This window comes from Centroberyx affinis, unplaced genomic scaffold (assembly GCF_046629955.1).
Source record: "Centroberyx affinis isolate AG114_WGS23_722 - 3 ecotype Tasmania unplaced genomic scaffold, CSIRO-AGI_Caff_v1 ptg000215l_1, whole genome shotgun sequence".
Classification (NCBI taxonomy): Eukaryota; Metazoa; Chordata; class Actinopteri; order Beryciformes; family Berycidae; genus Centroberyx; species Centroberyx affinis.
Window position 1 is genome coordinate 115,549 of NW_027278906.1, and position 12,888 is coordinate 128,436.

The 12,888-nt window shown below is 42.2% G+C and overlaps 1 protein-coding gene across 2 annotated transcripts; it reads right to left on the minus strand.

The window, feature by feature from the left end:
- Positions 1-11,727, minus strand: sepsecs (Sep (O-phosphoserine) tRNA:Sec (selenocysteine) tRNA synthase). Of its 2 annotated transcripts, XM_071541194.1 has the most exons (12): positions 11,637-11,727; positions 10,976-11,100; positions 10,719-10,873; positions 10,047-10,165; positions 9,667-9,825; positions 8,570-8,723; positions 7,338-7,440; positions 6,785-6,914; positions 6,487-6,578; positions 4,097-4,190; positions 3,576-3,666; positions 1-1,024 (listed from the first exon to the last, which is right to left on the minus strand). In XM_071541194.1, exons 2-12 carry the CDS (start codon positions 11,087-11,089, stop codon positions 778-780), a joined length of 1,458 nt encoding a protein of 485 aa, XP_071397295.1. In that variant the 5' UTR covers positions 11,090-11,100; positions 11,637-11,727; the 3' UTR covers positions 1-777. The 2 variants fall into 2 exon arrangements, with proteins under 2 accessions (XP_071397295.1, XP_071397302.1); XM_071541201.1 differs by lacking the exons at positions 3,576-3,666; positions 4,097-4,190.
- Positions 11,728-12,888: the final 1,161 nt, after the last annotated feature.

Sequence of the window (12,888 nt, forward strand, 5' to 3'; positions counted from 1 at the left end):
CCAGCTACAGAGATGCTTTATTGTTGAGGCCATAATCTAGTGTAAGTCCCAAATCGATAATGAAGCAAAGTATCTTCAACAAATCCAGACATGACAATGAATCAACAGTCTTCAGAGGGGCTTAGATCAAAGTTTAGATCAGTGGTCTCCAGCTATGTGCAATTGAGAGCCATTTGTATGCAGGTTTTCATTCCAAACAAACACTAAACCAGCTGATTTCACTGATTAGCCACAGAGAGGGGAATTAATCAGTGAAATCAGCTGGTGTAGTTTGTAATGAACACCCGCATACACAAAGCTCTTGATGGAACATGGTTGGAGCTCACTGCTTTACATGGTTCCTCACAATTATGATCACCCTCCAAAAATGCCATTGATACAGAAATTCCTCCATGGTTGCTATGCTATTTTAGGAAGTTTCAAACACTGTACCAGTTTCATCACCAGCTGTGGGTGCTGAAATCAATCTCATGAACATCTAAGCCTTTGACAACATGAAAAAGGTCTGGAATGATAGCCATGAAACATCCGTCAATAAGTGCCACTCAACACACACTGCCAATTCCAAGTGGGCAAGTGTGCGCAGGCTGCAGAGAGGTTCGAATCAGAGACAAAACAGAAATCAGTTTCTCTTTTGGTGCTGCTGAATGAGCTGACATGCAGTCGCACATCCAATTACAACTTAGGTAATATCTCAAATTCCACACATCCTTTTATGAATAAGGACTTGTAAGCAATGCAATAGTGGGTATAGTGCCTGTTTTTTTTTTAGCTCATTCACTGTCCAGTGGAGTCTTCCTGGCATGGCGGGGACAGTGGTGAACTGCTTCTAGCCGCATTTCCCTCCTTCTTCAGGGTCTTCAGGCACTTGTCAAGTCTTTTGATGCACAGTGTCACGTCTTCTCGAGTGATGCCCATGGCTGAGGCAGCGTTGAGGTAGGGGCAGGGGTAGGCCTCCGAGTGGGACATAAAGCCGCGGAATGTGTGTCCACTTATGGTCTGCTCCTTGCCCAGGGGTATTACCCTAGAAACAAAAACAAGGATGATTTAGCACAGCAGTGAGAAATTATTTATCATGGTGGGCATTTAGTGCAGTGGTGAGCAATTATTTATCATGGGCAGCATCAAGAATTAATAATTTTTTACAAGTATGGTCTGGCTAAAGGTTAGGCTATTCATATTCATACACAGCCTTTCAGATAGATGTACTTAAAATAGTTGGCAAACAATCAAATACTATTATTAAAATAATTTTTAGGGAGAGCAGAGAAACAATTTGTAATGCTATGCACTTAGGATAAAATCAAGGCAGTAGCCTACTCACTCAATCAGAAGAGATTCTCTGATGGGCTTGAAGCAATAACATCTTGTGAGTCAGCAGGGGGTTCAGACACACTTCTGATCTTGCTATGTGCATTTAGCTTTATGCACTTTACTGAATGAAATATTGTAAAACTAAGCATTTACAAGCACTTACAAACTACTATTAAAGTTACTACTATAGTTAAAAATGGAATGCTCCATTTATTCTTTATACATTGGGTAAAGGTGCAATCCAGTTTAGGATGCAGCCCCTTCGCCAACATCTCTCTCCCTCTGTAACCATCTACCATCACAGTTATGGATAACTGTAGGACAAAAACAAAACACAAGTTCCTACAAGTAATTCTCAGTGAGTGTGCCTTGACAATTACACAGGAATGTTATTTCACTGTAAATATTATGCGGTCTGAAGATGAAAGTGTTACATTTGTTAGCTTTATGACTGAATTTTGTTGGACAACACAGATTTCCCATGAGCAAGATTCAGGTACTATTGATATTACTCCCTGCATTGCAAATTGCTCTACAAGATAGGGGATGGCAATTAAGGCTACATTAACCAAGATTGGAATGCGGACTATGTAGAATCAACCACGATACAATTGCGTCAAATATGGACATAATTTAGTGGCAAGTCTGCATGGATTGCATTTCATGAGTCTGCCGGACTGGCAAATTACGTCCATATTCGATGTTGATTCTACATAGTCCTCATTCCAATCGTAGTGAATGCGGTTTTAAAATACAATATCATTATCAAGTTACAGCGAGCAGTAGCATAGGACATTCCTTACAGGAAGAGTATATCTTGCAAGTCAACTATTCCTAGTTGTTGTCTCTACAATGTTACAGCCTTATTCAGCAACGCACATCTCTTTGCAAACTCTTGCTGATTTATCAAAAAGCAGAGCTGAGAGACATGAGGCACTGCGGCATTATCTGTGAACACGTTGCAGCCTCGAGTCTAAAGCAATCCTCTTCAAAAGACAGCCAGTATTATTCTGATATATCTGAAAGCTCAAATGAATACTACTCCCATTCAGAGATGTATGTTAACGTGAAACACTGGTCTACTGTCTACTGTCTTACCGGCTGGAGTTGGTTTCAAAGTGAGAAACTCTGCAATACTGTAACAACACCCATGCCTCTGAAGTTTGGCAAGGGTGCATCACTGTCAGCACAGTTTAGACTCACTTTAATGTAAAATCAATTACTGGCTAGCTTTTGAGCCTATGTGTATGAGGGAGACCATTATGGGAGTGAAATGCATTATAATGAGCTGTACAGCTTCTGTTAATCTGTTTTGCTGAATGAGAGAATAGCTTATCACTGATCCAAAAAAGGACAGCTACATTTTTAGGTGGATGGTTTTATACAGTCTGTCTGTTGTCAGAGCAGTTGTGACCCCACAAAGTAGGGGTCCCAGCTGGAGGCTATTCCTTTGATGCATTTATAATGAAATTAAGCCACGAGTGCATTTGAATCTGAACAAAACAAAACAATCATAACAGAATGACGCAAATGAATCATTCATTGTGTTATTAAAATATTTACACTGTCTCCCATGCTTGGTCAAAAACTATTGGTGGAAAAAGGAAAAACAAATGACAAAAGCAACCCCACCTACTGCCCATTATGTATTTATGCTGCACTGAGTGACTGAGGGAGAAGGCAACAATGAGGAATTGACAAATACTCCTCCCTACTGCGAAGAGGAATACTACCAATGGGAGTCAGTCAAACCTTGCGTCAAAGTTTGTGTTTGTTGTCCCAGTGGAAACAACATTGCTCTATGTGGACTTGGCATTGTCGGGTGGATCGTAATGGAATCGTCCTCTTAAATTAGGAGATGGCCCTGATAGGATGGACAGTCTAATCATCTAAAGTGGCTTCTGCTCTTCCTTATTCAGCAGATCCATCTGATAGCTATAACCACTGGTTTTGCTTGACACTGCCGAGTTCATTCCCTTGTTTTTAGAGGATGCAGACAAACTAATTCCTGACTTTTGAGACACACCGTTGAATCTTTATCTCTGCTCTAGCTGTGTTTAATCACCCCCATCTCTCTATCCCACTCCCCGAGTTTCTCCCAACACACACACATACATACATACACAAATACACGCCACACCTTTGTCCTTTGTCTCGCCCCATTTCTGAACCCCCCTGTACTCCTCCCTCTCTTGTTTTCCCTCTCTTTCCATCTCCAGGCAGATTGTGGTCATGCCCTGCGGAAGTGCGTGGGTTCCTACCTGGCTCCCGACACTTGCCGGGTGAACAACATGGAGCCCAGCTGAGTCACTGCCTTGTCACTCTCGGCCTGGAGACGATCCAGAGACATGGCTGGAGGAGAGAGGTGCCACACCCATCCACCCAACACACACACACACACATTATGAGTTAAATCTGCATGAAAAATCCCACAGAGTGCAACATCAACTCCCAAGAATAGACTGCCACCACAATCTTCACTGTTAATACCTAACGCTCACTTCATTGTTTAAAACTGACATTACCACATTGTGTCTTTGTCAAAGCATTATGAGCTAACTAAATATCCAAGACTTAGAGAGATGCGGTAAATAAGGGTCTGAAGGTTCCCTAAACATTACAAAAAGGAGACATATAGCTGAAAAAAAGACAACAACTATTAACATGCGGTCACAAAATGTGCAGGGCCTTGTGCTGTGGGCTTATGCAGGGAGCATATATATACAAGTGCAGTAGGTAGACCTGTGTAACACCAGCCTTGCATCCAGTGCATTGAGCTTACCCAGTGAAATGGGGTTATGAGGGGTGTGAAGCAATTTCTCCCCCTGTGCCGAGGCCAGACTCTTCAGCTCCTGAGCCAGGTACGAATAAATCTCCTTCAGGCCATGCAGACACAGAGAAGAGGCATGGAGAAAGAAATAGAGGGAGTGGGCCACAGAAAAGAACTATAAATAGTGGCACAATGCTCGCTTCACGCACTGCCACAGCCTTATTTTAGCAGCAGCAGCCTCGGTTTATTGCTAATCAAGCAGATCTGCCCACAAGCATGCCGTCCCATCCCCCAACTCCTCCCTCCCTCTCCTCCCTGCCTGCCTGCCTTTCCCTCCTTCAGTACAGTAGCTCCCCTGACTAAGCTAGAATTATCAAGCAGTGCATCCTCCTCCTCTCCAGCTCTGGTCAGGATCTTTGCTCACATCACACATCCACCTCTGGGATCAATTAGAAAGACAGGAGAGGAGGAACGCAGGCTTTTAGCCTGAGATTTTAACTTACAGTAAATTTTGCATAAGTGCTGACAATATGTGTATGGTTTGGAGTCCCTGCAGAATATACAAAGGAGTGGTGGAAGATTGAGGTGGGTGAAGGGGTTCTGACACTTGCAAATGTTAGGAGAACAGGAAGGGGAGGAGTTGCATAACAAGAAAAAATGCTGTGGTTTTTGTTGATGGCTATGTAGCTATTTCTAGGCTGTAAGTTCTCCAGTGCAGCACCACCACGCATTAACGGGCTATTCTCTGGAACAGAGGGTGGGTACCGGTATACAATAGTGTACTCTGCTGACTCATACTTTGCTTGAAAACATCAAGCAGGAAAATATTTTCTCTGTCATGAGTCAAAAACAAATAGCCTTTCGATGATGTCAAGTGTCCCTAAATGTCCCTTGTTCTCTGCTAACAATGGAGTACTATATTATTCCTGGAGGAGTGGGAGGAGGGGTGGTAGTGGTGGAGAGTGAGTGCATGGCCACGACACTGCAGACAATAAGTGTGTGTGTGTGTGTGTGTGTGTATGTGTGTGTATAATGACTAAATCCTATGCTTACCGGGGACTATGAAACACCAAAGCACACACCACCTACTGCCATCCATATACCAGGGACCCAGTTATTTTCAGGACCCAGACATTTTCTAATATGATTGATATAATATGCTGTGAATGTATAGCCTCTGGCTTACATCAGGTTTATGAATCTTAACAGATAAAATGACAAGGGCTTCCAAAACCAAATTAATATTGCCCATGAAAAAAAACACAGCCATATCTGCGGTCTGAATTATTCAAAGCCGTTGACTCCAGGGGGGATGTGAGGAAATCACTCAGTTCTGCAGACACTATGGCAAACTGGTCCAGTACATTAATTATGCATAATCTGGACCAACAGAAATCAATAAGCCTTGACGGCGTCAGGTCATGTGAGAGGCCAGAGGAAATTCCTAGACGTATTTCCTTGCAATGGAGTGGGTTTTAAGCTAAAAGCATTCTGGTATTGTATGCCATCCCGTAAGAAATCTCATTTTTAGATACCAGTGAGTCACTTTACACGGTGTACAATTTGGAATTAGACAATGCATGCTCAAAGGATTTCACTAATGGAACACATCGGGAAAACACTGCAAGATTTAATCTATTTTAAGTAATTTCTGTAAATTCCCCACCTCCAGCATCTCACAATCAAACAAATCAAAAGCATTTTAACTGAAGATAGACAGTGATTTATGTACAAAAGGTTTAGATGCATCTTTTGTGTTTTCAATCGTCTCAGCCAAAGCTTTAGTATTTCTGCATCCTCCGAAGGTGTGTGCATCAAGAGATAGTGATATGGTACATCAGGTCCAAGGTGTAAGAATGGTGCAGTGCATACCATCTGAAGAGGAGGATGCTGCATTGTTAGCAGCTCTGCTTTTGAGTGGGGAGCCACCAGGGGATATTTTTTGAAACTCCTGGATCAATTTTATCTCGCTATGCCTTCCTCCTCCCTCTACAAAACGCACAGCTCACTAAAGTCTACAGGCTCACTCTACAGTCAGAATGCAGTCAGAATGCAGGTGAAGGCAGAGAGCTACACACACGCAGTCATACCATGTGATCTACTGTATGGAAGTGAATATAACTTATGTTAAGCTATTCTTTGCCATCGTCAAGGGCCAGTAGTTGAAACAGGCACAGCGCACATGTAAAAAATTCAGTGTGGCTCTATGCAAACAGCAGTTTTCTTAGGCACAGCCCCTAAAAAACATGACTGACATTTACATGGTGTCCTTATGCCAAGCCCTGTTATTCCTGTTATACCTACTGAGAACAACCAGCAGATATCATACCAACCCTACCAATGTCTGCAACTACTACATTAGGCTTACTAATATGTGTGTGTGTGTGTGTGTGCACGCTCACCTTTCTTTCTGACAGGAGTTTCTTATAGCCACTGGCTCCCAGGGTGAGAAGGGTGATGAGGACATCAAGGGAGGGTGAAGCCGATGCTCGACCTGGACACAGCGGGCAAAACACACTCTGCCAATTACTGTGGAGGTCCAAACAGTGACTTTGTTAAGCGGCTAAATAAACGAGACAAGGTTGGAATTATAGGCATAAACATCAATTCATTAAGTTCACCGAGTAAGACAAAACTCTTTAGGTAAAAATGTTTGGTCAAAAAGAAAAAAAAGACAACAGCAGCATCATTAATACTAACCTGGGTACATTTTGCTTATCTCCTGTATGAAGGACTCATCAAAACCAGCTATTATGGCGCCACCTACTGGAACCATAAAGTTCTTGTCCAAGCTCTGTACGAAGGCATCAATTCTTCCAACACGAGCTCCCTGACAGAAGACAGTTCAATAAAGAGTTAGGCCCATCACAGTATCTGTCAGCAATGAGCAAACTACTAACAAACATTTTAAATGAGGTGACAGTGAAGACATTTAGAAATGTTCATATATAGTCAGTAATTTCTTCTTGTGAAATAGAGTCAGTGTCATGTAAAACAAACTGAGTAATAGGCCAGTAATGGCTTTTGATGACAAAAAGCCAAAAGACAATGACAAAAGCCTAATGACATTTCTTTACTATACATTTTTATGGTGCAATGTAAAATCAATTGGAATTCTGTGTGGATAATTGTCAGCATGCTGAGATTTGTGTTAAGGCATTTGCACCAAAATTCAAATGCAAACATCTGACTGAGTCAAGTATGCAAAATTAATGTTTCATAGGGAGATGGGTTGGGCATTAGTGGTACCAACCTGTTGTATAAGGTGCATGCACTTGGATGACTGTACGCCATAGGCATTGTTAACAATGTGGGGGATGTTATATTTGGCACACACAGTGGCCAACTCCTCTAATCTGCAAGACAAGACACGATACCAGACTTACTTTCAGAAATGCTAGATACATTCATGTCCTGGGGCAAATTAACTAGTTATATCTGTTTCTAATCACACCATGGTTTGTTAAACATTTCATTAAAGCCTTACCCTGCTGAGCAACAAGTATACATTATTCACATCAGTTTAAATATCATCACTACTTGCTATACTGATGGTTGTGACAGTATTTGAGGACTCCAAGTCCACAGAGATACAGCTCACACACTGTCTAACGCTTTGTTCACATCTTTATGCATCGCTGGGTTGACAGAGACCAGAAGCCGTTCATTCCCATGGAGAATGACTGCCGGACAGTGACAGATTAGCACCTCTCTGCCACTGTCAGCTCCACTAGCCAAAAGACGACAGATACTTTGGATTTTTCTGCAGCGAAGTGTCCACATAGCCAGAAGGAGAAGATGAATGTTGGCACTGGTTTTATTATAACACCTCTAAATATCTAACAACATCTCTATTTAATAAATAAATGAACAGAAGATTATTATTGACTACCATCTTCAGAATGAAAATTTTCAAAATGGCTGATAGTGATAGTGGCTCCTAGGCCGTCATTGTAAATAAGAATTTGTTCTTAATTGACCTGCCTGGTTAAATAAAGGTTAAATAAATAAAATAAAAATAGTGACATTTAATTTTTCAAGAAACATTCTTGTTGCAAAATGTGTCATGGGTGTTTTCCATTCAGATTCAGACTGAGACAGAGCGGGTGCATTGTTCTGATGTTCTGGGGGTTGGAGACTGTGTTGAGGATGACGGTACGAAAAAACAAGACAAAGTGATGAACAAAGCATAAGTTTTGTTCCAGAATAGATTTTAGACCATTTGAAAAAAAAGTAACTCCAAGGTAACTTTAGGTTTAGAGATATTCAACGATGAATTTCAGGTAATACTTTTTAAATAACATTTTGGAAAATTAACTATTGATGTGTTCAGTTCTCTCACAGAGTGGAAGTAGCGCCTAAGCCATAGCTGTGGAGGAATAGGCTAAAATCTTTCCTTCTGGACAAACTCCTGTGGCCTCTGGTAAATCCAAATATCAAATCTTATGTGGAAACTTTTTTGCATTTTTAAGAGGCCCTACCTACCTGTCAGGGACCCGCGGGGCGAAGCAGGATGTAGTTGAATGAACACACAGGATGTTCTCTGCTCCAAGCTCCTCAATCTTGCGCTCAACTGCCTCCAAGTCTGTCCGCAACTCGTCTCCCTCTAGAACATTCTCCACCACCACAGGTTCAAAGCCTAATCACGGATGAATAAAACAGCCAGATATGAGCCAGACAGAGCTATGGCCCTCGAGTGTGAGCGTGTGTGCGTCTGTGAGAGAGAAATGAAGAATAGGTGTGTAGAAACGTCAAAAACCTTAAAAACAAATTATATTAGTGCTAATGTTCAGTGTGAAATTAATGACTGGGACGAGAACTGAGTAATGAATAGGAATTGTCAATTATCATGGAAGTTAGATAAGAGGCTAGTCTGTGTCCCAAGCCAACCTCTAAGCCATGACACATATGTATTTGTTAAGGACTTGCACTAACATTGGTTCCAGCAGTAGTAGCTCCACGTTGCCTTTTAAACAGCGATGGGTATTGAAAACAATATCTAACTGATTTTTCATATGTGTTTTTTTATTTATTTATTTATTTTTTATAGGGATTTTTGATGCTTTATTGACAGATATATATAGTGAGAGAGAGACAGGAAGGTATGGGAGAGAGAGAGGGGACGACTGAGCCATATGGTACGCGCTCTACTCAGTGAGCCACCGGGGCGCCCCTTCATATGCCTTTTATGGCTCTAAAAAGGTATTGAAAGGTTCGATTTTGCATTCTTAGAATGAGATATCAGGTTTCCTACTAGCCTAAGGGTATTTTTATTGAGAAAAAACAATTGAGCATGGTTGGATTAATTTTGAAAAAGCAAACAGCATATGAAATGTACTTTCATTCAACAAGGATATTTTAAAAAGCATTGTTTCAGAACTGGCAAGGAATTTCGAGTATCAAAAACATGTTTTGATATTGCAATAATTCCCACTGATATCCCAGCTCTTTGTCTTGACTATCAGGAGAAAAAACTGCTGCCGCATTTCAAACACCAATCTAGCTCAGCTGGATCCCTGTGCATAGGATGGAAGGGTGACTGGGGAAATAGCCTGGGATGAACAGTAAATTCATGTTATCACCTGCGGTGATCATGGCCTTGAAACAGGACTTCTGGTCGATGCGGGGCCAAATGATGAAGCGAGCCTTGGGCCTCCGGTGACGAAGGGTCAGGAAGCACAGAGTCAGGCTCATTCCTGTTGCCATAGGAACTACAAAGCAGCTAGCCACACTCCGCACCCCTGTTATGCATGACAAACACAACATTCTTATATTTTTTTCCATCTATAACTACAGTTTCAAACTTGAATAAAGAGTTATATTTTCCTCCAGTCAAAGACTATATTTGTTAAACTCAAATAGCTAAAATTAAAAAAAAGAAAGCAGGATGCCTTCATGTGATTGATACTATCTGATTGTCTTTGGAGACATCAGCTAAAGAAGGCTGCATATATGTACACACCTGAGAGCTTTAAAATGTCCAACACAACTGAGTTGGTCAGCTTGTTAAGCAGACTGGATCCTGCTGCTTTGGGCTGAATAGCAGCGATGTCACCTGACCGACCTATGCCATGGATCAACCTACATGACAATGCACAGGTCCTTATTAGAACAGCCAAATGTCACACTTGAAACATCTTTGTAAACTGTAGGAAAGGCACAAAACTAATCTTTTATTGCTCACTGGTCAGAAATTTTAAAGCAGAACTTCTAAATACTGGTCAGTAATCTGTTAAGAAGCTGGTAAAATAGAAAACCTGCCAGCCACAGCATGAATTTAATACAATTTGGCTGCTGGTTGAATAAGAAACTTATAACTGCAAGGAGGTTATGTTTTCAGTGCCGTTTGTTTATTTGTTTGTTTGTCTGTTTGTTTGTCTCTTAGCAGGATTACGTAAAAACTACTGGCCAGATTTTCGTGAAACTTTGTGGAAGGGTGTAGCATGGGCCAAGGAAGAACCCATTCAATTTTGGAGTGGATCCGCATCCGACTCACGAACAAGCCATAATAGCACGAACCTTGGTGGAGGTCTGCGCTCTCCGAGTGCCCTTCTATTATTTTTAATAGGATACATCAGCATGCAGATGAACCCTATTCTACTGCAGGATAAATTTAACATTAAACTTCATGAACCTGTAATGTCGTCTAGCCACAAGGCTGGATGCCACTCGGCCTTCCCTCTCTCCTACACCACAGTTGCCGAGGAAGTTATTGCTGTCCATCACAGCCAGCTCGTTCAGGAAGAGCTCGACGGTGCTCTCGCTCCATCCTTCCTCCGGACACTTGCCCTGCAGCATACAGAGGGAGAAGTGTGTGTGTGTGTGTGTGTGTGTGTGTACACCATGACAGTGGTGTACACACACAAGCTGGAGGCAGGCTCCCGATGTTACCTGTTCCAGTAACTGTCTGACGAGCTGCTCGTGGCTGCGGCGTGCCTGGGAGCCCTGTCTGATGTAGGAGGGTGACACGATCTTCTCACTCAGGGTGAAGTTTTCACTGTTCATCTCTGTAAAGGCTGTCAAAGACATGACACCGTGTTAACATCAGGTGACACCTCTCACGTCCTAATGGCACAAAAGGCTCATGCACTAGACCCTCATGTTGCTCTGGGTTTAGCCACTTAAAGGACTCTATTGCATTCTTATTTATATTGCTGTGGCTTCTCAGCTAGCCAGCTAGAAAGCTTATATCTAACATTAGCTACAGCCAAATAGGTAACTACATACTCTGTGGTTGTCCACCTGCTCCTCCAGTTTACATGGCCTAGTCTTAGCAGCAAAGCAAGTTGCAACCATAACACACACCAACGAGTACGTTAACGTAGTTTAAGCCAGCAGTAACGTTAATTACAGGCACAGGAGTGTGTGAAGCATACAAGTAGTTGTCAACATGTAGAGGCGGTTGCTGAACTCTAACAGTATGTTTGCTCACCTTGGTAGCAAGCTTGCTAGCTGCCTTGCTAAGCTAAACCAACGCCTTTCACTCAAAGAAACAAGCCGAATAAACTCGACAGGACTGTTTTTATTGCTGACCATCGCCATATCGTCTTACCGTATGCCTTTCCTGTGATATCCCACGCGTTTTCCAAGTAAAATTGAACTTTCACCAGGCATGGGGGCGGAGCAGAGAGGAGGAAGGGGCAGTGAGCTCTCACTCTGACCCTACTTCCGGGTACGGCAAACGTCATTGTCAAGCGCGGCGGGGAAATAGGTTGCAATTGAAAACTTGTAGCATATGGGTTTCTGTCTGTCGAAAATATCTGAGGTTTATTTGCACCCAAACTATTGTTAACATCTTGCTCGAGCTGAGCGGCCTCAATGAGTCACTGCTCTTTGTATTTACTTGCATCTAGAGTCCGATGCAAAACCTTGAAGGAAATCTTGGCCACATATTATGCATCCAGAAGCATATGGGCTTATGATATGCCTTTGGGCGCTGTTCTCCATAGCCTAGCACATAGTTCTCCATAGCACATGCAGACCAAATATCAGAATAACAGTGATATAAGGTCCAAACAAACCTAATAGGCAATATTGGTCTGCATATCACTTATTTTGAAGTTTAGTCTGAATTAGAGGCAGCACAGGCACTCCCAACACGGCTCGCACATGTTTTCTTTCTCAGAAGTAGATTTTAGCAATTAAATATGTTGGGTTTTTTTTTGAGGGTCTAATTTTCACACATTTCTATTTTGTAGGCTACTCAAGGAGGGAGCCATTGCATCAGCACCCATTTCTGATCAGCCGCTCCTTGCCACATGGGGTCAAGATTTCCTCCAAGGTTTTGCATTGGTAGTGTGCGGATTCAAGATGCAACCAAAATAGGTCTACAGGTGAGTAACAGCGACATCTTGAGGATGTTCCATGGTTTACATCCAGAGCCAATACGCCTATGTTTCTGAACTGAATAGTTTTTGAGAAAACTTTATTTCAGCTGTGTACAAGATCAATCACTATCTTAACAGCTATGCAGGAGAGTGCCTGCATGTGGGTTACTGCCCATTTCTGCAGCCTGGAAGGTGGCCCAGTGTTTTACCATTGAGTAACTCCTCTTCTTCAAACATATACAATCTTTGATGGGGGATCGCCCAAAGAGAACAAGATCGCTTTACGTCACGCGATCACGTGACCTAGGTGAGTATGTGCCCTGTCTGTGGTGCCCACCAGTCTCGAGGAAACCCTGAACCACTACTGAAATGGTGAAGTAGGCCTAAAATGTTGGTTCAAAAAGATGAGCTAATAAACTTATGATTCATTGCTCATTTTGAAAGTATTAACGAGGCGCAATAAATAAAAAGCCAATG